The 26,615-nt window shown below is 34.6% G+C and overlaps 1 protein-coding gene and 1 pseudogene across 1 annotated transcript in view; both read right to left on the bottom strand.

Moving 5' to 3' along the window:
- Window positions 1-26,615, bottom strand: part of LOC131820570 (disintegrin and metalloproteinase domain-containing protein 18-like) — a 213,905-nt gene that overhangs the window by 162,403 nt on the left and 24,887 nt on the right. The window contains exons 4-7 of the mRNA XM_059156250.1: window positions 26,082-26,160; window positions 25,607-25,683; window positions 24,258-24,435; window positions 16,354-16,419 (exon numbers count right to left, since the gene is read on the bottom strand). Of these exons, the coding sequence (XP_059012233.1) occupies window positions 16,354-16,419; window positions 24,258-24,435; window positions 25,607-25,683; window positions 26,082-26,160 (400 nt within the window). The remainder of the gene's footprint in view (window positions 1-16,353; window positions 16,420-24,257; window positions 24,436-25,606; window positions 25,684-26,081; window positions 26,161-26,615) is intronic.
- Window positions 18,307-19,236, bottom strand: LOC131820572 (glyceraldehyde-3-phosphate dehydrogenase-like; annotated as a pseudogene).

The raw sequence follows: 26,615 nt of genomic DNA, 5'->3' as shown, positions 1-26,615 counted from the left end.
TACAATTCTAAATTACCCAAGGGTCACATACACAGACACACACACACAAATTAGAAAATGATTTAGAAAAACTGAAATGATGATAAAAATCAGACTTATCAAAACTTCAGTTGCTAAAAACAAACAAAAGCCCTTGTACTAGACAGTTACTCATTGTATATTTTAATAGTGTATATACTATAAAATTTTTAAAAAATGCATAAAATCAGTGATCTTCAAATGAAAGAAACTAAAAGGGATGAAATAACAAAGAAAAGATGAGAAAGCAATAAATTGTTAGATCTTCCTGGTGGATAGACTCTTTAGGAATGAGGTAGTGGACAGACTTTATGTCTGACTACAGTCTTTAGTTTAAAATCTAATTTATCTGATATGAGAATCACTACTCCAGCTTTCTTTTGAGGCCTATTGGCATGAAAGATGCTTCTATATCCCTTCACTTTCAGTCTGGATGTATCCTTAAGTTCAAAATGGGTCTCTTGTAGACAACATATGGACAGGTCCTGTCGTTTAATCCAATCTGTAACCCTGTGCCATTTTATGGAAGTATTTAGGTCATTCACGTTGAGAGTGATTATTGAAAAATACGTTTTTATTGACATCATGTTGACTGTGAAGTTCTTGTTTCTATAGATGGTCTCTGTAAATTTCTGTCCAATTATATTCTTTTTTTTTTCTCTTTCTTATAGAACCCCCCTTAATATTTCTTGTAGTGCTGGCTTGGTGGTCGTATACTCTTTTAAACCTTGCCAGTCTTGGAAGCTCTTTATCTCTGTATCCATTTTGAATGTCAGCCTTGCTGGATAAAGTATTCTTAACTGCATGTTCTTCTCATTTAGTGCCCTGAACATGTCTTGCCAGCCCTTTCTGGCTTTCCATGTTTCTGTGGGCAGGTCTGACATTATTCTGATGGACCTTCCTCTGTATGTAAGAAATCTCTTCCTCAGAGTTGCTCTCAAAAGTTCTTGTCTAAAATTATGATTTGACAGTCTTCAATCAAGTGCCTTGAACTCTTTCTAGATTCATTCATCATGGGGGTGTTCTTTCTACCTCTAGGACACGAATGCTTGTTCTGTTCCCCAGATTGGGAAAATTTTCATGGAGAATTTGTTCAACTATATCCTCTAGTCTTCTTTCTTTCTCCTCACCCTCAGGGATCCAAGTAATTCTGATATTGGAACATTTCATGTCATCATTTAATTTCCAGGATTCTGTTTTCATGGCTTCTAAGCTGTTTGTTCCAGGCCTCCTCCTGATCCTTTTCCTCTATCAGTTTGTAAATATTTATGGCCCCAATATAAGAGCAACCAACTACATAAGACTTAACCAAGAAAAAGAGTCATATCAATATGAATACATTACTTTTAGGGGATCTTAACACACCACTCTCAGTAATAGATCATCCAAGCATGAAATCAATAAAGAAACAAGAGCACTGAATGACACATTGGACCAGATGGGCCTCATAGATATATACAGAACATTCCACCCTAAAACAACAGAATACTCATTTTTCTCAAGCACACATGGAACTTTCTCCAGAATAGACCACATACTAGGTCACAAAAAGGACTCAACTGATACCAAAAGATTGATATTATTCCCTGATTATTCTTAGACTGCAATGCTTTGAAACTGGAACTCAATCACAAGACAAAGTTTGGACAGAACACAAACACTTGGAAGCTAAAGACTGTCCTACTCAAGAATGTTTGGGTCAATCAGGAAATCAAAGAAGAACTTAAAAAATTCATAAAAACCAATGAGAATTAAAACATATCAGCCCCAAACCTATGGGATACAGCAAAGGCAGTACTAAGGGGGAAATATATAGCCATTCAAGACTCTCTCAAAAAAATGGAAAAATTCTGAATACAGCAGCTCTCTATAGACCTCAAAGAACTGGAGATACAACAAACTAAGCCAACCCCCACACAAGAATCTAATCAAGATTAGAGCAGAGATGAATGAGATAGAAACGAGGGATACAGTAGAACATATCAACGAAATGAGAAGCTGGTTTTTTTTTTTTTTTGAAAGAATCAATAAGTTTGAAAAACCACTGACCAAACTAATCCAAAAAAAGGAGAGAATACCCAAATTAACAAAATTATGAATGAAAAGGGAGAGATCACAGCACCAAGGAAATAGAAACAATCATCAGAAATTATTATCAACAGTTATATGCCAATAAGTTAAGCAACCTAGATGAAAGAGATGCATTCCTGAAAACCTACAAACCTCCAAAACTGAATCAGGAAGAAATTGACAACCTGAATAGACCAATATCTAGTAACAAGATTGAAGCAGTGATCAAAAACCTCCCAAAATACAAGAGCTCAGGACCTGATGGATTCCCTGGGGAAATCTACCAAACATTCAAAGAAGAAATAATCCTATTCTCCTGAAGCTATTTCAAAACATTGAAACAGAAGGAAAACTTTCGTACTCTTTCTATGAAGTCAGCATTACCCTGATCCCCAAACCAGGCAAAGACCCCACCAAAAAGGAGAATTTTAGACAAATATTCCTGATGAATATGTATGCAAAGATTCTCAACAAGACCCTAGCTAATAAGATCCAACTGTACATTAAAAAGATTATACACCATGACCAGGTGGGATTTATCCATAGGATGCAAGGATGGTTCAACATTTGCAAATCAATCAATTTGTGATAGAACAATTTGTGATAGAACAAATCAATAAGAGAAGAGAGAAGAACCAGATGGTCCTCTCAATTGATGCAGAAAAAGCATCTGACAAAATCCAGCATCTGTTCCTGATTAAAATGCTTCAAAGTATAGGGGTAGAGGGAACATTCCTCAACTTCATAAAATCTATCTATGAAAAAACGACATCGAATATCATCCTCAATGGGAAAAAGCTGACAGCCTTCCTTCTGAGATCAGGAACACAAGGAAGCCCACTCTCACCACTGTTGTTCAACATAGTATTAGAAGTCCTAGCAACAGCAATTAGACAACAAAGAGAACTAAAGTGTATTCAGATTGGCAAAGAAGAAGTCAAACTCTCTCTTTTTACAGATGACGATACTTAATATGGAGAGCCCAAAAGACTCCACCCCCAAACTACTAGAATTCATTCAGTAATTCAGTAATGTGGCAGGGTACAAAATCAATGTACAGAAGTCAGTTGCTTTTTTACATATGAAGATTGAAAATACAGAAAGGGAAATGAGAGAATCGATTCCATTTACTACAGCACCAAGAACCATAACATCTGGGAACAACCTAGCCAAAAAGGTAAAGGATCTGTACTCAAGTAACTATGGAACATTCATGAAAGAAATTGAAGAAGACATAAAAAGACAGAAAAGCATTCCATGCTCATGGATCAGAAGAATAAACACTTAAAATGTCTATACTGCCCAGAAGCAATCTATACTTCCAATGCCATCCTGATCAAAATTCCACCAGCATTTTTCAAAGTGCTGGAACAATCCCAAAATTTGCATGGAACCAGGAAAGACCCTAAATTGCTAAGGAAGTGTTGAAAAAGAAAAAGCTGGGAGCATCACATTGCTGGATTTCAAGCTTCATTACAAAGCTGTGATCACCAAGACAGCATGGTACTGGCACAAAACAGACACATAGACCAGTGGAATAGAGTTGAGAGCCCAGATATGGACCCACAACTCTATGGTCAACTAATGTCTGACAAAGCAGGAAAACATATCCAGTGGGAAAAAAAAGATAGTCTCTTCAATAAATGGTACTGGGAAAATTGGACAGCTATGAATAGAAGAATGAAATTTAACCATTCTCTTATACAAATATAAACTCAAAATGGATAAAAGACCTCAACATGAGGCATGAATCCATCAGAGTCCTAGAGGAGAATATAGGCAGTAACTTCTTTGACATTAGCTACAGTAACTTCTTTCAAGATATGTTTCCAAAGGCAAAGGAAACAAAAGCAAAAATGAACTTTTGGGACTTTGTCAAGATCAAAAGCTTATGCACAGCAAAGGAAACAGTCAACAAAACAAAGAGGCAACCCAGAGAATGGGAGAAAATATTCACAAGTGAAACTACAGACAAAGGGCTGATATCCAAGATCTATAAAGAATTCCTCAAACTCAAAACACAGAACAGATAATCATGTCAAAAAAAATGGGCAGAAAACATGAACAGACACTTCTCCAATGAAGACATACAAATGGCTAACACATGGAAATATGTTCATCATCATTAGCCATCAGGGAGATTCAAATGAAAACCACTTTGAGATATCACCTTACATCAGTTAGAATGGCCAAAATTAACAAGACAGTAAACAGCATGTTGGAGAAGATGTGGATGAAGGAGAATCCTCTTACACTGTTGTGGGGGGGATGCAAGTTGGTGCAGCCACTTTGGAAAACAGTGTGGAGATTCTTTAAGAAATTAAAAATAGAGCTTCCCTATGACCCTGAAATTGCACTACTGGGTATTTACCACCAAAGATACAGATATAGTTAAAAGAAGGGCCATCTCTACCCTAATGTTCATAGCAGCAATGGTCACAGTCACCAAACTGTGGAAAGAGCCAAGATGCCCTTCAATAGACAAATGAATAAAGAAGATATGGTCCAAGTATACAATGGAGTATTATGCTTCCGGCAGAAAGGTTGAATATCCAACTTTTGTATCAACATGGATGGAACTGGAAAAGATTTTGCTGAGTGAAATAAGTCAAGCAGAGAGAGTCAATTCTCATAATGGTTGCACTTACTTGTGGAGCATAATGAATAACACAGAAGACATTTGGAGATGGAGAGAATTGAGTTGGGGGAAATCGGAGGGAGAGAGAGCCATGAGAGACTGTGGACTCTGAGAAACAAAAAGGGTTTTGGAAGGAGGGGTTGGAGGTGGGGTGAGCCTGGTGGTGGGTATTATGGAGGGCACATATTACATGGAGCACTAGGTATGGCACATAAACAATGAATTTTGGATCACTGAAAAAAAATTTTTTAAAAGGAAGCAATAAATTAGGAAATAAACATAGAAATAAAGTAATAAAAATAAAGATTCTTTGAAAAGATGAGTATAATTGATACCCTTATAAGTACTATCAAGAAAATTGAGAGATGATATAAATTACCAATATCAAGCATAAATGAGGACAAAATACACATCCTACCAGATAATGAAAGGCTAAAAATTGACTATTAAAACATTTTTGCCAATATATTTTTATGTTATGTTAGTCATTAGTTTTTGATGTAGTGTTCCATGATTCATTGTTTGCATTTAAAACCCAGTGTTCCATGCAAGACAGTATGCCAATATTTTTAATTTTTTTTTTATCTTCTGTAAGTTTCAAGTTTTGGTTTAAATTCTAGTTGGTTAACATACTCTGTAATATTTGTTTCAAGAGTAGAATTTAGTGATTCATCAATTATATATAGCAGTAAGTGCTCATCACAGTTAAGTTTCCTTCTTAATACCTAACCCCAATATAGCCCATCCCCCCACCCATCAACATTGAGTTTGTTCTCTATAAGTTAATAGTCTCTTACAGTTTGCCACCAATGGTGTGAGAGTTTTGCCTTTTCTCCACTTCCTCACCAATACCTGTTGTTTCCTGTGTTGTTAATTTTAGGCATTCTGACAGGTGTAAGATGATATCATGATTTTGATTTCTATTTCTCTGGTGATGAGTGATATTTAGCATCTTTTTATCTGTTTGTTAGCCATCTGCAGATCTTCTTTGGGAAGATGTCTATTAATATCTCCTGACCATTTCTTAACAGGATTATTTGTTTTTTGGTTGTTGAGTTTGATACATTTTTACATATTTTGGATACTAACTCTTTATCAGATATGTTACTTGAAAATATCTTCTTCCATTCCATAGGTTGCCTTTAAGTTTTGTTTAATGTTTCTTTCACTACACAGAAGGTTTTTTATCTTGGTGAAGTCCAAATGGTTAATTTTTGCTTTTGTTTCCCTTGCCTCCAGAGATGTATCCAGTAAAAAGTTGCTACAGCCAATGTCAAAGAGGTTGTTGCCTGTGTGCCCCTCTATGATTTTGATGGTTTCCTGTCTCACATTTGGGTCTTTCACAAATTCTGAATTTATTTTTATGGATGGTATAGAAAGTGGTCCAGTCTCATTCTTTTGAGTTTTGCTATCCAGTTTGCCCAACATGATTTGTTGAAGAGACCATCTTTTTTTGATAGGATATTCTTTACTGATTTGTTTATGATTAGTTCACTATAGCATTGAGGATACATTTCTGGGTTTTCTATTCTGTTCCATTCATCTATGTGTCTGTTTCTGTGCCAGTACCATACTGTCTTGATGACTAGAGCTTTGTTATTATACTTTGAAATGAGGAATTGTGATGCCTACAGCTCTGCTTTTCTTTTTGAAGTTTGTTTTGTCAATTCAGGGTCTTTTGTGGTTCCACCCATATTTTAGGATTATTTGATCTGGTGGTGTTGTGATGCTGATTGTAATAAATGTATAGATAGCTTTGGGTAGTATAGAAGTTTTAACAATATTTGTTTTTCCAATCCATGAGCATGGAGTGTTTTCCCATTCCTCTTCACTATCTTTCATAAGTGTTCTATAGTTTTCAGAGCACAGATCTTTTCTCTGTAAATAAATAGTTCTCTGTTTTTAATAGTTCTCTGTTTTTTCCTAGAACAGTTATCTCTGTAAATAAAGTTACATTTATTCAAAGCTATTTTATGATTTTTGGTGCTATTGTAAATGGAATTGATTCCGTGATTTCTCTTTCTGTAGCTTCATTATTAGTGTACAGAAATGCAACATATTTCTGTGTGTTAATTTTGTAGTCAGTAACTTTACTGAATTTGTGTATCAGTTCCAGCAAATTTTTGGTGGAGTCCTCTCTTTTGGTAGACGCTTTTGGTGGAGTCTACAGAGTATCATGTCATCTACAAAGAGTGGAAATGTGATTTCTTCCTTGATGATTTGGATAGATTTTTTTTGCAGTTTTTTTTTAATTTTTTATGTTTTATAAACATATATTTTTATCCCCAGGATTACTGGTCTGTGAATCACCAGGTTTACACACTTCACAGCTCTCACCAAAGCACAAACCCTCCCTAATGTCCATAAGCCCACCCCCCATCTCCCAACACCCCTCCCCCCAGCAGCCCTCGGTTTGTTTTGTGAAATTAAGAGTCACTTATGGTTTGTCTCCCTCCCAATCCCATCTTGTTTCATTGATTCTTCTCCTACCCACTTAAGCCCCCATGTTGCATCACTACTTCCGCATATCAGGGACATCATATGATAGTTGTCTTTCTCTGCTTGACTTATTTCGCTAAGCATGATACGCTCTAGTTCCATCCATATTGTCGCAAATGGCAAGATTTCATTTCTTTTGATGGCTGCATAGTATTCCATTGTGTATATATACCACATCTTCTTGATCCATTCATCTGTTGATGGACATCTAGGTTCTTTCCATAGTTTGGCTATTGTGCACATTGCTGCTATAAACATTCGGATGCACGTGCCCCTTTGGATCACTACGTTTGTATCTTTAGGGTAAATACCCAGTAGTGAAATTGCTGGGTCATAGGGCAGTTCTATTTTCAACATTTTGAGGAACCTCCATGCTGTTTTCCAGAGTGGTTGCACCAGCTTGCATTCCCACCAACAGTGTAGGAGGGTTCTCCTTTCTCTGCATCCTCGCCAGCATCTGTCATTTTCTGACTTGTTGATTTTAGCCATTCTGACTGGTGTGAGGTGATATCGCATTGTGGTTTTGATTTGTATTTCCCTGATGCCGAGTGATATGCAGCACTTTTTCATGTGTCTGTTGGCCATCTGAATGTCTTCTTTGCATAAATGTCTGTTCATGTTCTCTGCCCATTTCTTGATTGGATTATTTGTTCTTTGGGTGTTGAGTTTGCTAATTTCTTTATAGATTTTGGACACTAGTCCTTTATCTGATATGTCGTTTGCAAATATCTTCTCCCATTCTGTCAGTTGTCTTTTGATTTTGTTAACTGTTTCCTTTGCTGTGCAAAAGCTTTTGATCTTGATGAAATCGCAATAGTTCATTTTTGCCCTTGCTTCCCTTGCCTTTGGCGATGTTCCTAGGAAGATTTTGCTGTGGCTGAGGTCAAAGAGGTTGCTGCCTGTGTTCTCCTCAAGGATTTTGATGGATTCCTTTCGCATATTGAGGTTCTTCATCCATTTTGAGTCTATTTTTGTGTGTGGTGTAAGGAAATGATCCAATTTCATTTTTCTGCATGTGGCTGTCCAATTTTCCCAGCACCATTTATTGAAGGGGCTGTCTTTTATTCCATTGGACATTCTTCCCTGCTTTGTCGAAGATTAGTTGACCATAGAGTTGAGGGGCTATTTCTGGGCTCTCTATTCTGTTCCATTGATCTATGTGTCTGTTTTTGTGCCAGTACCATGCTGTCTTGATGATGACAGCTTTGTAATAGAGCTTGATATCCGGATCCGGAATTGTGATGCCACCAACTTTGGCTTTCTTTTTCAATATCCCTTTGGCTATTCGAGGTCTTTTCTGGTTCCATATAAATTTTAAGATTATTTGTTCCATTTCTTTGAAAAAGATGGATGGTAGTTTGATAAGAATTGCATTAAATGTGTAGATTGCTTTAGGTAGCATAGACATTTTCACAATATTTATTCTTCCAATCCAGGAGCATGGAACATTTTTCCATTTCTTTGTGTCTTCCTCAATTTCTTTCATGAGTACTTTATAGTTTTCTGAGTATAAATTCTGTGCCTCTTTGGTTAGGTTTATTCCTAGGTATCTTATGGTTTGGGGTGCAATTGTAAATGGGATTGACTCTTTAATTTCTCTTTCTTCTGTCTTGCTGTTGGTGTAGAGAAATGCAACTGATTTCTGTGCATTGATTTTATATCCTGACACTTTACTGAATTCCTGTACAAGTTCTAGCAGTTTTGGAGTGGAGTCTTTTGGGTTTTCCACATAGAGTATCATATCATCTGCGAAGAGTGATAATTTGACTTCTTCTTTGCCGATTTGGATGCCTTTAATTTCCTTTTGTTGTCTGATTGCTGAGGCTAGGACTTCTAGTACTATGTTGAATAGCAGTGGTGATAATGGACATCACTGCCATGTTCCTGACCTTAGAGGAAAAGCTTTCAGTTTTTCTCCATTGAGAATGATATTTGTGGTGGGTTTTTCATAGATGGCTTTGATGATATTGAGGTATGTGCCCTCTATCCCTACACTTTGAAAAGTTTTGATTAGGAAGGGATGCTGTACTTTGTCAAATGCTTTTTCAGCATCTATTGAGAGTATCATATGGTTCTTGTTCTTTCTTTTATTGATGTGTTTTATCACATTGACTGATTTGCGGATGTTGAACCAACCTTGCAGCCCTGGAATATATCCCAATTGGTCGTGGTGTATAATCCTTTTAATGTACTGTTGAATCCTATTGGCTAGTATTTTGTTGAGAATTTTCGCATCTGTGTTCATCAAGGATATTGGTCTAGAGCTCTCTTTTTTGATGGGATCCTTGTCTGGTTTTGGGATCAAGGTGATGCTGGCCCCATAAAATGAGTTTGGAAGTTTTCCTTCCATTTCTATTTTTTGAACAGTTTCAGGAGAATAGGAATTAGTTCTTCTTTAAATGTTTGGTAGAATTCCCCTGGGAAGTCGTCTGGCCCTGGGCTTTTGTTTGCTTGGAGATTTTTAATGACTGTTTCAATCCCCTTACTGGTTATGGGTCTGATCAGGCTTTCTATTTCTTCCTGGTTCAGTTGTGGTAGTTTATTTGTTTCTAGGAATGCATCCATTTCTTCCAGATTGTCAAATTTGTTGGCGTAGAGTTGCTTATAGTATGTTCTTATAATAGTTTGTATTTCTTTGGTGCTAGTTGTGATCTCTCCTCTTTCATTCATGATTTGATTTATTTGGTTCTTTTTTCTTTTCTTCTTGATAAATCGGGCCAGGGGTTTATCAATTTTATTATTTCTTTCAAAGAACCAGCTCCTAGTTTCATTGATTTGCTTTTAATTTGGATAGATTTTATGCCCTTCTGTTGTCTGGTTGCTGAGGCAACTGGAACATAGTTCCAGTGTTATGTTAAAAAACAAAGGTGACAGTGGACATCCCTGTCTTGGTTCTGAACATAGAGGAAAAGCTCTCAGTTTTTCCCCATTGGGCATGATATTAGCTCATCATTCGTTCTTTTTGTGATATTGAGGTGTGTTTTCTCTATAACAACACTGCAGAGAGTTTTTATCAAAAAAGATATTGTATTTTGTGAAATGCTTTTTTTGCATCTATTGAGAGACTCATATGGTTCTTGTCCTTTCTTTAATTAATGTGATGTATCACATTGATTGTTTTCTGGGTATTGAATCATGCTTGGAGCCCAGGATTAAATCCCATTTGGTCATGGTGAATAATCCTTTTAATGTACTGTTGGATCCTATTAGCTAATATCTTGAGGAGAATTTTGGCATCTATGTTCATCAGGGATATTGGTCTGTAATTCTTTTTGTTGCAGGTCTTTGTCTGATTTGGGGATCAAGGAAATGCTGGTATTATAGGGTGAATTTGGAAGTTTTCCTTACATCCACTTTTGAAACAGTTTCTGAAGAATAGGTATTATTGTTTCTCTAAATGTTTGGCAGAATTCTGCTGGGAGGCCATCAGGCCCTGGACCCTGTTGGGAGATTTTTTTAATATATAAACAGTTTTATTTATTTATTTGACAGAGAGAGACGAGAGACGGAGAGATCACAAGTAGGCAGAGAGAGAGGGGAAGCAGGCTCCCCGCCGAGAGCCCAATGCGGGCCTTGATCCCAGGACCCTGAGATCATGACCTGAGCCGAAGGCAGAAGTTTAACCACTGAGCCACCAGGCGCCCCCTGTTGGGAGATTTTTGATTACTGTTTCAATTTTTTTGCTGGTTATGCAACTGTTCAAATTTTCTTTTCATCCTGTTTCAATTTTGGTAATTTATATATTTATAGTAACTAACCTATTTCTTTCCAATTATGCAATTTTTGGAATATTTTTCACAATATTCTCTTATGATTGTATTTCTTTGTTGTTGGTTGTGATGTCTTCTCTTTTATTCATGATTTTATTTATTTGGGTCCTTCCTTTCTATTTTCTTTTTTATAAACCTGACTAGAGGTTTATCAATTTTATTAATTATTTCAAGAACCAGCTCCTAGATTACTGATCCATTCTGGACTTTTGTTTGTTTGTTTGTTTACATATCATTGATATCTGCTCTAATCTTTATTATTACCCTCCTTCAGCTGACTTTGGATTTATTTGTTATTCTTTTCATGTTCCTTTAGGTGTAGGTTCGATGATATATTTGAGACTGTTCTTGTTTTTTAAGGAAAGCCTGTATTGCTACATTTCTCCCTCTTTTGACTGCTTTTGCTGTATCCTAAAAGTTTCAGACTGTTGTGTTTTCATTTCCATTTGCTTCCATGTATTTCTTCTTTATTGTATTGTATTGTATTGTATTTCTTAATTTCTTCTTTAATTTCCTGGTTAACCCACTCATTCTTCAGTAGGATGTTCTTTAACCTCCATCTATTTGTAGTCTTCCCCAATTTTTTCTTGTAGTTGACTAGTAGTTTTATAGCACTATGGTCTGAAAATATGCATTGTATGATCTCGATGTTTTGTACCACTTGAAACCTGATTTGTGACCCAGTATATGATCTATTTTAGAGAATGTTCCATGTGCCCTGAAGAAGAATGTGTACTCTGCTGTTTGAGGATGAATTGTTCTGAAGATATCTGCTAAGTCCACCTGGTTCAGTGTGGTCATTCAAAGCCATTGTTTCCTTTTTGATTTTCTGTTTAAATATTGAGGTATGTTCAGCAAGGTAACTGGATAGTATTCTCCAATACAAGAAAGGTATCAGGAAAGACAAGAAAGATTTCAAGGTATAGGAAACACACAGAAAGACCATAATACCGTAACATATCAGAAGAGAATAAAGACATTACAACTCAATGGAGTGTAGGATCCTAGATTGGAGGATGGGCAAGAAAAACAACATTTATGGGGTAACTATCAAAATTCAAACAAAATCTATATATACTAGTAAGTAGTTTTGTAGGAATGTTAATTTTTATATTTGATGATTTCATTAAAAAACTTAAGAACAATAAGAAATCACTGATAGCAATGGTGAGCAATAGAAATGGTGATATCACTACTACATTACCAATTTTTTAAAGATAAAAAGAAAACTTAAATGATAAAAAAATTCTTTAAAAACCTAACTTACAGAAAGTGAAACAAAATAAAGAAATCTAAACTGCCTTATACACACCAAAGCAATTAAATCAGTACTTAAAAATATTCCCTTAAGAAAGCTGAAGATCTCTTTGGCTTCAGATGTGAACGTTTCCAAATACATATGGAAGAGATCAAACTTATAATGTATAAATTCTTAATAAAATATTATAACTCATTTTATGAGGTTTGCATAAGCTTAATATAATGAAATAAAACATTATAAGAAGGATATTACATATTATTATTTCCTAAGCATGAACCCTAAAATCCTAAACAGAATATCAAGTTTTTAAAAATCCATGATTTGTAAAGATGAGTACAATCTGATTAAGCAGTATATAAAATAGCTACTCTATAAGGTGGAGGAGGAGTTAGGAATATACACAATACATTCATATATATTATGTATTAGAAAGCCAAGCTAAGACAATAAAGCAAGAAAAGGAAGTACAAGTAAAGAAGCAAATAAATAAATAAATAAATAAAAATAAAACCCAAAAACTAGAAAAGGAAATCTAAGATCAGAAAAGAGAAATTAAAAGCATCAATGTTCAAATGTAGTGATCATAAGGGGCACACACACCTAAGTGTTTATAGCAGCAATGTCCACTAGCTAAACTATGGAAAGAACCTTGATGTCCATCAACAGATGAATGGATAAAGAAGAAGTGGTACATATATATATAATGGAATACTATGCAGCCATCAAAAAATGAAATCTTGGGGCACCTGGGTGGCTCAGTGGGTTAAAGCCTCTGCCTTCGGCTCAGATCATGATCTCAGGGTCCTGGGATCGAGCCCCGTATTGGGCTCTCTGCTCAGCAGGGAGCCTGCTTCCTCCTCTATCTCTGCCTGCCTCTCTGCCTACTTGTGATCTCTCTGTCTCTGTCAAGTAAATAAATAAAATCTTAAAAAAAATGAAATCTTGCTATTTGCAACCTGGATGGAACTAGAAGATATTATGCTGAGTAAAATAAGTCAATCAGAGAAAGACAATTATCATACAATCTCTCTGATATGAGAAATTTGAGAGGCAGGGCAGTGGGTTGTGGGGGGTAGGGAAGGAAAAAATGAAACAAAATGAGATTGGGAGGGAGACAAACCCTAAATAACTCTTAATCGCATAAAACAAAACTGAGGGTTGCTGGGTTGGGGGGTATGAATAGGGTGGTTAAGTTATGGAAATTGGGGAGGGTGTGGGCTATGATGAGTGCTGTGAAATGTGTAAGCCTGATGATTCACAGACTTGTACCCCTGGGACAAATAATACGTTATATGTTAATAAAAATAATTTTTAAAAAAGTATTATTGTTCATATAAGAAACTAAAAAAATTCAAAAGAATTAACAATTAAGTATGATCACAGAATATAAGGTGAATACATACATATCAATGGTATTTCCATAAGCTAGCAAGAAAAATTGAAATGTTAATGTAGAATAATTATTATAGACCATCAAATGCATAACAATAAAAATAAAAAGGGTATTCCAGACAATGAGAGAATACTGGTGAAAGGTATTAACAATAACAAAAAAATGTAAAGATTTGTGTGTATTAGATTGGAAGACTCAATACTGTTAAGATGACAATTCTCTCCAAAGAGATATAAGCATTCAATGCAATTCCCAAATCAAAATCTTGGTTGTATTCTGTGTTTGTATGTGTGTGTATGTGTGTAAATTTAGAATAATTCTAAAATATGTTTAAAGGAAAAAGACCCAGAATAGTCAAAACAATGGTGAAGAATAATAAGAGGATTTAAACAAATAGATTAAATGGTAATAAAGCTCTAGTAATCAATACAGTGAAGTATTGATTCAACAATATATAAATTAGCCAATGGGGGGAAAGAAGACAGGGATTTGAGAAATAGGCCACATGTAACCATTGCTTAACTTTTTAAAAATTGCCAACACAATTGGATGAGATAATACAGGTCTTTCTAGAAATAGTGTTGGGGCAAATGAATATGGAAAAGATAGACTTTAACCCCTACTTCACACCACACATTTTGTCAATTAGAGATGACCATAAAGCTGTATGTGAAAAGGTAAATAAAAATAAATTCCAAAAAAAGGTAAAAATATTTATGTCCTTGGAGTAAGAAAATATTTCTTTTTTTAAAAGATTTTTAAACATTTATTTATTTGACAGACAGATCACAAGTAGGCAGAAAGGCAGGCAGAGAGAGAGAGGAGGAAGCAGACTCCCTGCTGAGCAGAGAGCCTGATGAAGGGCTTGATCCCAGGACTCTGGGATCATGGCCTGAGCAGAAAGCAGAGGCTTTAACCCACTGAGCCACCCAGGCACCCCAAGAAAATATTTCTTAAATGGAAAAGATAATGATAAAAATCATATACTGAACTTAAAGTCATAAAAATTAAGAAATATGCCCATTAAAAGACACCATTACAAGAGTAAAAAAACAAGCCTCAACCTGGAAGAAGATATCTCCGATATACCACCTGACAAAAGATTCATACTCAAAATATATAAAATCCCACAAAACATTAATAAAAATGTTAAAATGAGGAGTGCCTGGGTCACTCAGCTGGTTAAGTGTCCAGCTATTGGTTTTGGCTCAGGTCATGATCTCATGGGTTGTGAGATAGAGACCCACGTTGGGCTCCACATTCAAAAGGGAATCTATTTCAAGAGTCTCTCTCTCTGCTTCTTCCTCTGCTCATATACTCCCTCTCTTTTTCAAATAAATAAATAAACAAAATGGAAAACACATGTATATTCTCTTAAAGAGAGTATCCAAATAGTTAGGAACAGTATCAAATGTTTTTCAACTCTTTAATCATCAGGTAAATACTAATAAAAACCACAATATGATCTCATTACACATATACCAGAATAGTTAAAATTTAAAGAGAATATTAATAGCATTTTTTGTGTGGATATGGAATACTTGGATCTTTCATACATTGTTGATGGGAGAACAAATTATTGTATTTTTTGAAATAACAATAATAATAATATCTCCTAAAATAACAGATACTAACACTATGACAAAAGGATTTCACTCCTAGGTAGATATTCAAAGGAAATTATGTCTACCAAATAGGTATTTTTAAAAAACATACAAATGATCAACAGGTACATGAAAAGGTGCTCAACATTTATCAAGGTAATGCAAATCAAAACCACAATGAGATAGCACCATACACCTGTTGGAATATCTATTATCCAAAAGTCAAGAGATTGCAAATCCTTCTACACTGTTGGTGAGAATGTAAATTGGTACAGCCATTATGGAAAGCGGTATGATGGCTCCTTAACAGTTAAAAATAAAACTACCAAAAATAAAAAATAAAGATAAATAAATAAAATTACAATTTTATCCAGCAATTTCATTTCACGGCATATATACTGAGGAAACAAAATCAATATCTCAGCGATATCTGCATTCTCATGTTCAATGTAGCATTATTCATAACAGATTAAATATAGAAATTACCTAAATGTCCATCAATAGATGAATGGATAGAAAAATGATTATTGTATGTACACACACACAGGAAGACACACACACAAAATGGAATATTAGTCATAAAAAAATAAGAAAAATTTGCAATTCCTATTTGCAAAACCAAAGTTAACTATGTAAGTAACAGATGTGTTAATTATCTGTCTTGGCAATCAATCCACAATGGTTATCAAATCATCACATTTAACACTTTATATTTACACTATTATATTTGTTAATTATTTCTCAATAAAGTTAGAAAACATTAAGTAAATTGGTATGGTAATTATCTGGCATGCTTTAAAAAGTGATGTGACTAGAGAGATTAGAGCAGATTAAGGGAAACTCAGGGCTGCTAGAAAGTGAAGTCAAAGAGAGACTTGAGCTATGTTGAGCTTGGGGGCTGGGAGGATAATGTAAGGCATTCTAGGCTAGTTTGGGTTTTTAGTCGTAACTAACAACTAAAATAAAATATCTTTACTTGGAAATAGTTTAAAAATTACATTATGTTTTTTAAGTTAAGAAAAAAATATTTGAGTTCAAGGAAAGAAAAAAAAGATAAAAGGAATGAGAGAGGGAAGAAAGAAAGGAAAAGTCTGACTTACCAAAGCTTTTTCCACTATAATGTGCATTTCTAGGTATTGGGGTAATAGTTTTGAAAGAGTTATTTCCTGAAAGGAAAAAAACAGGATTTATCAAATGTTAGTATGTATTGAATTTGTTAAGCACCAAGAGTAACATATATAGAAAGGGAACACATAAAAAATTCATAAGGAATTAAATATAAAAATTAATTACAAATCAGAAAATTTCATTTGAAAACATACTCCAGGTTTAAGAGTTCCAGTGAGCTTGCTGGAGTAATATAAGAGCTTAGGTACTCTCTACTAATACTGAATGAAAAAGTGAAAATAAAGACACCATCCTGACGTCTTCATCTCATGACAAACCTACATTACCAGTTCATATTGGAAAATACTTCACACACTGTCCTCCTAAAGATTATGGTAACAACAACAACCATGGTGCACTGGAAATCTTTAATTCATTCACAGAAAAATATAAGAAATATTTGAGAATTCACAGTCTACACAGAAATTTGGGCAAATAGCATATTTGGTGCTATTAAATACATGGGTACACATAAAAGAACAAAATGCACAATATCAGAAATAATTCTGTACTCTCAGAGTATAGACTGTATGTTCCATTTGGTATGATGTAATAATTCTTGATTGTGTCAAGTCAGTCAGCTATATATCATCAATTTATTTTATCATCACAACACTATAATGGTAATTTTATAGGAGCTGTATTTCTAAGATACTGAAATTCCATTTTACCTATAGAAATTTCAAAAAATTTCTATATTTCCTCTTTGATCCAAGTTTCTTGGACTTTCCATATACCTTTTAGACCAAGTTTATATGTAGCTATAAAAATTATTGTTAAGATTTTGGAGGAATTATGTTAAACCTATACACTCATTTGGAGAAAAATGGAATATTTATTATGCTGAGTCTTCCAATCTATAGTATGTCTCTTCATTTATTGATGTCTTCTTTGATTTATTACATCAGCATTTTATACTTTTCAATATATAAAACCTGTACATGTTTTGCTATATATGTATCTGCAGTGTCTGTGTTCCCATCCCACAAATTCATATGTTGAAACACTCACAATGTAATTACATTTGGACGTGGTGGCTTTGGAAGGTATTTAGGTCAGGAGGCTAGAGCCCTCACAAATGGGATTAGTGCCCTTATAAGAAAGGACTGAGAGCTAGCTAGTTGTCTTTCCACCATACAGCAAGAAGAAGTCCTCTAGGTACCAGGAAGAGGACGTTCACCAAAAAATCTGAACATACTCACATCCTGATTTTGAACTTCCAGTATCCAGAACTGTGAGAAATAAATATATGTTTTTTAAGCCACTAGTCTACAGTAATTTGTTGTAACAGCCTAAACTAAGATACCATTTTATTCTTTCAGTGATTGAAAATGTCATACACTTTCCCTATAGTTTCCACATATTCATTGCTAATATGTAGAAATGGTTGATTTTTTATCTTGATAATGTATTCTGTAATTTTGTTGATTTCACTTAGTTCCAGCAGGTATTTTCATGAGTTTCTAAGCAGATAACTATGTCATCTGCACATAAAGGCATTCTTATGTTTCCTTTTCTCATCTGTATGCCTTTTATTGCTTTATTATTCTGTCTAGAAATCCAACAGCATTAAATAATGTTGGAGAGAGTGCACATCCTTACCTTATACCAAATCTTAACATAAAAGTACTCTGTTTTTCTTCATTATGTATTATATTTTCTATATGTGTTTTAAATTTTTTGGCTGAGTACAGTATAGTTTATTGATGATACATGACAAGGAGGGCTCCCCAGTCCCCTCTACTTCTTCTGAGAGTCTGGGGTGAAAACTGTGGAGGTTGGGAGAGTCTCAGTGTTTTGGGGGATAAGTTGGGGCAGAGACTCCCTGGCAACTGAGGGCCTCTCTTTCTTTTTGCTGTCACTGGGGCTGATAGGCCAGCAGGCTCTTACTCCTTGGAGGCCATGTGGACCATAAGGTCCATCAGCCAGTTGCAGTAGCAAAATTCATTGTCATACCAGAAAATGAGTTTAACAAAATGGTATTTGAGGGCAATGTCAGCTCCAACATCCAAGGTAGAAGAGTGAGTGTCACTGTTAAAGTTGAAGGAGACAATATGGCCCTCATTGTAGCCCAGGAAAACCTTGAAGGAGCCCTTCAAGGTCAGATCCATGAGAGACATGTTGTGGGTGGGGACATGGAAGGCCATGCCAGTGAGCCTCCCATTCAGCTCAGAGATGACCTTGCCTACAGACTTGGCAATGTCAGTGGAAGCAGGGATGATATTCTGGGCAGCTCCATGGCTGTCACTCCACAGCTTCCCAGAGGGGCAATCCATGGTCTTCTTGGTGGCAGTGATGGCATGGATGGTGGTCAGAGTCTCTCCACAATATCAAAGTTGTCATAGATGACCTTGGCCAGAGGAACCAAACAGCTGGTGGTCCAGGAAGCATTGCTGAGAATTTTGAGGGAGTTGTCATATTTCTCATGGTTCACATTCATCATGAAAATGGCATCAGCAGAAGAAGCAGAGATGATGACCTTCTTGGCCCCACCCTGCAATTGAGTGCTAGCCTTTTCTATGGTGGTGAAGATTACAACATACTCAGCACCAGCATCACCTCATTTGACATTGGCAGGATCTTGTTCCTGGAAGATGGGAGATGGAATTTGCATCGATGACAAGTTTCCTGTTCTCTGCCTTGGTTGTGTTGTGGAATTTGCCATGGGTGGAATCATACTGGAACATGTAGACCAGGTAGCTGAGGTCAATGAAGGGGTCATTGATGGCCACACTATCCACTTTTCCAGAGTTAAAAGCAGCCCTGGTGACCAGGCACCCAATATTGCCAAATCCATTCACTCTGACCTTGACCATCATGTCTCTTGATGACGGCTGGCACTGCACAGCAGAAGATGCAGCTGTTTGTCGAATGGGGTAAACCAGAGAGCAATATCTGCTTTTATAGGATTGTTTTTTATCATTACAAGTTGCCAACATCACCAAGACCTTATATAATAAATGAATTTTGAATTGAATTTTGTCCTATATTTCTGTATTGAGAAGATTGTGTACCTTTTCTTCTCTAACCCAGTAATATGGTAGATTATTTTGGTATATTTTCAGATATTGAACCAGACCTCCATTGCTAGATAAACAATGCTTAATCATGGTGTGCAATCTTTTAAATAAATTACTCAATTATTTTTGCCAGTATTGTATGCAGAATTTTTACATCTATATTCATATGGTTAATGGGTTTGTTTGTTTTATACTGTCTGAATAGAGTTTTAGTATCAGGACAATATTGTCCTCACAGAGTTAGTTGTAAAGTGTTCACTCCTCCTCATTTTTGTTGGAGAAATTGTACAGAATTGGCTTTTATCTTCTCTTAACAGGTATTCTAAACTATACATAAAACCATCTACACCAGAGAAATTTTGTGTTTGAGAGATTTTTCACTGAAAATTCAGTGGTTTTTAATGGTTACAGGACTGTTTAGGTTGTCTATTCCCTCTTGGTTGGGTTTTGATAGTGCATTGTTTTTAAGATAATGGCCACGTTTTATTTACATTGCAGAATGTATGTAGTTAGAGTTGTTTGCAGTATTAGTGATCTGGTTTAAGATCAGAGATCAGAAATGAGTGTTGCACAACAGAGTGTAACCTGAACAAAGTACATATTAATGATTTTTACTTAACTCATCAGAAAACTAAGACTGCAAATTAAGCCATTTACCAAAATCTGGAGAGAGAAATGTGCCTGCAGGGAGGGCGAGAAATCAAGTATTTGCTTAGCTGGTTCTGATGACACCAAAAGCCATGTAAGTTGATAAGAATATCCAACTAGGAATTTTGGCTAAACTTCTACGGGCCAAGGTTGGCTAACATTAAACTATGAAGTCTCTGGGAATCATAAAGATATTTGATTTCACAGATTCTTACAGGCTTTTTCTTCAGGAATTCCATCAGTTACTCAAAATAAAGATTACAGCATATATTGAAAAATATATAGTGTTGGCTGGTGCAGAGGAACATCAGACACTGAAGGAACTACACAAACTTCTCTATCTCCTTTATTACACAAAAGCCTTAATCTATCAGAAAAAGTGGAAAGAGATTTATGTCTTGAAGGCACTGATAAAAACTACAGCCAGGAGAGGAAAATGAATACAAAGGTCTAATTCTGTAAGAACAGTAAGGAATACCTGTTAGACCCAGTATTACATCTGGAGAAGAATGTTGGTGACATTTGTGAAGACTACGTTCCCAAATCCAGGTTCACAGTGCCTTCCTAACATTGAGTTTTAATCCAAATATCAGAGAATCCCTCTGTTCTCTGGCCAAATCTATGACCTGCGCTAAAATGTACCAAAAACAAAACAAAACAAAACAGGAAAGACAGCAGGAAGATTTGGAGGAGACAGATTTTATCTAAAAATCCCAAAACAGTCAAGTGGAAAAATACAAAGCTATACAGAACAGGATTCCTCTCAAAAATTAACAAAATTTCACAAAAAGTAATTGCTAAAAGCAATGTGAAGCTGTTGTAAGTACACTAAGAGTAGCAATAGCAAAAACATACATAAACAGATGTATATTCTGACTATATTAACAGAAAATTTTAAGCCAAAGTCCCAGCAACAAGATATGTTCATCTCCAAACCTAAAGTTAATATTTAATTCAATATCGACTGCCTACTGTGTTATGTAACATGTTCAGCTTTCACGAGAGAGAGAGAGAGAGAGAGAAGGGATAAGGACAGGCAAGAAGAAAATCCAATGTATGGAAAGTAGTTGGTTGCCCCTATCCACAGGTGTCGATGCACACATTATTTTAGCACTGAATACCTGTGAATTGTCTTCTTGATAAGCCTGTGTGTGTAAATGCAGTTAGGAATGATCTGGAAAAGAGAAAATTGTTGCCTGCTTGTCTTTCAGAGAAAAAAAAATATTAAGATTTTCTAATTTTTAGGCAAAAATAATGATTACCTAGTGAAGGTTTGGCAAACATATCTTCTATTACTTTAAATAAGAATTAATAATGAAATATGATGTGAAAATGAAAAGTACAGAACAAAGCTCAAAATGTCCCACAGGAGGATGCTGTGATAGCAGACACAAACTATAGAATTCCTATAAGAAAAAAAAAATGTGGAAAACATAAATTTTGAAGAATACAAATAAATTGACCTAATGAACATCTATAAAACACTACACGAAACTGCAAGATATATAGACAAACACATATACTAAAGTCAAATGAACTACCTGAATATGATCAAAATCAATTAAATGTAAGTACCAAGAAAGATATGTAGAAAATGTGTAAGTATGCATACTTCTAAAATTCCCATGGGTCAATGAGGAATAGCAAGATAAAATTTTAAATGTTACATTAAAAGATTATAAATACATGGTATATAAAACTCAAGAAATGAAAATACATAAATTAAAATCAGATTAAGAATCAAAAATTATCCCCTACATAAGGCCAACAAAAGAACTGCCAAAATTTAGAATCAACTTTTTTTCAGATCTCTAGAAATTAACAAATGGCTTGCAGTGTTAGAGGGAGTGTTTATTCAAGAAAAATACCTGATCTGGGTAAAAATTATGATTTTTGTGGAACTTGAATTCACTCCAGTATTTTCTCCTATTAGTTGAAAACTAATAGCTCAAATTTTCAGTGAATACAAGTAGACTGACAACTTCCAGAAAAAGAAAAAACATGGCTGCAACATCTTCAAAATCTCATTTCCAAAGAAATGTCATGACCTGACCTATTTTGTTCCTAAAATAGGTCCATATTGACCTAAGTCACATTTTACATAGTTTTTCTAAAGACATTTGCTTTTAGAAACTATAGGCATTTTGAGTTGTCTGGGGCAGTGAATGACTGTGAGGCAAACAGCAGACGAACAAAAAAACTTAAAGCTGAGGAATAAGATATTCATACAGAGCTTTGAAAAGCTATGATCAATTTCTGGGAATCTGGCAGACCACACACATGTATCAGACTAAGTGCATCCCCAAGTCTGTACACATACTCAGGAAAGACCTAAACTCTCACCTCTGATTGATCTTGAGGCTCTGTGCAAGCAGAAATGAAGGAAAGGTGCAGTTGTTAACTGCCTGAATGAGTGACAAAGTCATGCTCCAAAAGGTAGAGAGAGACTCTCAGCAAGAACTGGGAAATTTGGGGCACCTGGGTGTCTCAGTGGGTTAAGCCTCTGCCTTCAGCTCAGATCATGATATCAGGGTCCTGGGATTGAGCCCCACATCAGGCTCTCTGCTCAATGGGGAGTCTACTTCCCTTTCTCTCTCTGCCTGCCTCTCTGCCTACTTGTGATCTCTCTGTCAAATAAATAAAATCTTAAAAAAAAAAAAAAAAAAAGAACTGGGAAACTTATTGATTCCAAGCATTTAAAGAACTCTAAAAAAAAAGAAAAGAACTCTGATCATTAACACACAACGTCAGTGGCTACATACAACACAGAATACGCACTTCAGGGAAACAGTCAAAAATTTGCAAAACAAATAGTAACTGCAATGAATAGCAATAATATTTGATGGAGGGGTATGTGATTTCCAGAGTTACCACATGTATTACTTGGAGTGACTAGTTTCAGTTTTCAAAAAATTATGAGACATGAAAAGGACATAAAGTATGACCCATATACAGGAAAAATGTCAACAGAAACTGTCTTTGAGGATGATTAGATATTGGATTTACTAGAAAAATACTTTAAATCAGGTATTTTGAATAATTTTAAAGAGCTAAAAGGAGTTATGTATAAATAACTGAAGGAGGGTATTATAATAAGTCTCACTAAATATGGACTATCAAAAAAGGCATAAAATTATTAAAAAGAAATAAATAGAATTTCTGGTATTGAAAAACACAATTGAAATACAATATCCATTAAAGTGGCTCCACATCAGATATGGGCAGACAAGAGAAAGAATCAAGGAACTTGAAGACTGATCTATTGAGATTAAACCATCTAAAAAAGAGAAAGAAACAAGAATGGAGCAAAATAAACAATATCTAATAGACCTAAGGGGCACTATCAAGCATATTAACATACACATAATGGGAGTATCAGAAAGTGAGAAGGTACGTAGAAGGGACAAAGAATATTCAAAGAACTAGTGGCCCCTGATTTCTCAAATCAGGTGAAAAATATTAATGTACACAAAAAAGAAGCTCAGTCAAATCCAACTTAGATAAACTCAAAAGAACCACTCAAAAAATACATTATAAAAAGAGGCAAGCCAAAGATAAAGAGAGAAACTTGGAATAAGCAACAGAGAAGGGACTCATCATGTAAAAGGAATCTTCAATAAGATTAATGACAGTTAATTTTTCATCAGTGATCATGGAGGCCATAAATCAGTGAATTAAAATATTCCAAATGATGAAAGAAAAACATTTGTCACACAGGAACTCTATATACAACTAACAGGTAAATTAAGAGTTTAATAATACATAAATGATTATCTATTTTAGAAAGATATGTTCCAGCAGTACACAAAACTGAATAAAAATATTAAAAGTAATTTAAGCAAGGTAGTGGTAATTTGACTTATTTTATTGTCTTTATTTATATAGTGATTTCATTCTTCCTGTATTTCTAAATTTTACTCAAAAATCTCCATTTTTGCTGGAATAAGATAGAAAACAAGAAATATTACATAATACATTATAATAAACCTAAAATACATTATTGTGTAATTTTTCATATATTTTAGATGTAATATGGGCATTTTATTTAAAAGTCAGAAAGAAGATATCAAATTTGATATTTCCATAGCTAAATAGTTCCTTTCCACAATCAAAAAAATTCTACATAAATAATTTCACAGTATGTTATTACATTAGAATCATCATGTTACCTGTAAGCTTAAGTTATCTTTATAGGGTTGTTCTTTCTGCCAAATATTGCTATAATTTTCTGCTAACAGTGGTATAGTTGGATTCTCATTTTTCACTTGATAAATTACATGCTGAAATTGTGCTGAAGATTCCAATGGCTCAATTCCATAGCTGATGTTTTCAAACTGAAGGAATCCCCTGAATATTTAGAAAGCAATGATATAAAAACCCTACAAGTGATCCCATCAAAGCTATAATCTGAAATGTGAAAAAAAAAAAACTTAAAAAATTTAAAGGATTAAATTTAAAAACTTTAAACTAGGTGTTTAAATAATTTCAAAGAGCTGAAAGAAACCATATATAAGCAACTAAAGGGAAATATTTTAATGATGTCTCAATAAATAAAGAACATCAACAAAGGCATGGAAATTATAAAGATGAAATCAATAGAAACTGCAGTTTGAAATACAGTAAGAAACACATTATGAACACACTCTATTTTTCCATTTTTCTGGTATACCATTAGTAACTGAGATATCACATTTACCTTACTTTTGCTCATATATTAAAGAAAAAATATATTTCAAATTAATTTATATTACCTGTATAGTAGTCATATTTATTCAAGATATATTAGTTAAGATCAGGTATTTGTTGAAAATCAAGTACTTATTGAGAATTCCAATCATGGTCATGTTCTCAGAGTTTAGAATAAGGGAAAGCAGGTATATTGAGTGTATATTTAAAGAAGTGGATATCTATGAAAACCACATTAAACGAATGCCAATTTTTCTGAGTTGACATGAGCAAATTCTAGAAGTCAGGCAACCAAAACCAAAAGGAAGTTAGGGAGAATCTGGAGAATCCTTTTTTTTTTTTTTTTCCTTTGCTCTGGACCAGTCTACCTCTAATAAACTTAGTATCTTTCTCTTGCCACCACCACTGATGAAAATAACTTATTTCTGCCTTTTTACCTCCCAGGGGCTTTCTTAATTAGTTGATTTATGTCTGAAACTTAGTGCACCTAAACTCAAAGCATACAATACGTATGTATTGAAATAATTAATTCATATCATTTTCCATAACAATTTGAGATAGTTGAAAGATAAAACAACAATATTATTTAGTTCTAAAGTTTCCTTTACTGAAACTATCCCCTTCTGCACAGTATCTTTAAAAAAAATAACTCCAGTCAGGAATCCCTGGAGTGATTTCATTTGAATGGACACTAGAGTTCAGCTGCTAATATTGATATAAAGCAACCTCTCAGATTTATATTCTTCTTAAACATTCCCAGATTTATTTCTGCTAGCCACTAAGTTTCATTTTAAAGTTTTCCATGTATAAGTATCATGTAAGATCCTATTACCTGAGCCCAGAACAAATGCTGAGTGTTGCAAGGGAATTTGGAATATCTGCAAAATATCCTTGGTAATGGCAATGTATCTAAAAAACAGTATGGAAAAGTAAATAAATAAATTCTTTATGAATAAAAATGTATTTGCTAACATTACAGTAGATTAAAAACGTTAAAATAATTGAAAATAATGATTGTGTATCATATAGATTTGTTAATGCAGCTTTTCAAGAAAAAAGGGTATTTGATAATCCTCTTTATTTTGCACCACCAAGGTGCCAATGAGTATTCTTTCAGGTCTGGTTTTATCTCTATCATGTACTATTTTTATGTACAACAATCAACCACATAACAGGTCATAATTATGCAAAATAAAATATTTGTATTAAATTGTCATCATGGGATAGACATATCCCAATGGTAGTGATAAGGCCATGTCAATAAAAAAAAAATATGAAAACAAATATCTGTGACATCTAGAGCTTACCTTAAAATATGAAGACTCTAAATGCAAAAATGCAGTTTCATTATATGTATAAATCAAAAAGTCCTGGGATAAAAATGAGCTAAGAAAAACAAAAATAAAAATGGTTGAGTCATGAATTTAATATTAATATAAACATCAAAATAAAAACAAATGTGAAAAACCTAAAGTTTGTATAATAATTTGCTTTAATTAGAGCATACTGACTCCTCTGTATCAGATATTAACATATGAGCCTATGTATGTCTTTATCTAACAAACATTTACTAGGTGCCTACTACTGATAGATGCTCTTCTAGGCATTGGGATACAGCAGTAAACAAAAGACAAAACCACTGGTCTTCATGAGAGTGAGAGACAAATACTGCTAGCATGTTAGATGTTAAATGTTATAAATAAGGCCTGGGTGAGGGAATTTAGTTACAAAGGTAGATAGGATGGCATGAAAAACCTCACTGAATAAACTGAACCTGAAAACAAACCACATGGATTTGTACAGATATGTTATTTGAGACACAGGATAAAATGAAAAGACCC

This window comes from Mustela lutreola, chromosome 18, assembly GCF_030435805.1.
Source record: "Mustela lutreola isolate mMusLut2 chromosome 18, mMusLut2.pri, whole genome shotgun sequence".
NCBI classification, from domain to species: Eukaryota; Metazoa; Chordata; class Mammalia; order Carnivora; family Mustelidae; genus Mustela; species Mustela lutreola.
This window is presented reverse-complemented; position numbering and strand designations above follow the sequence as displayed.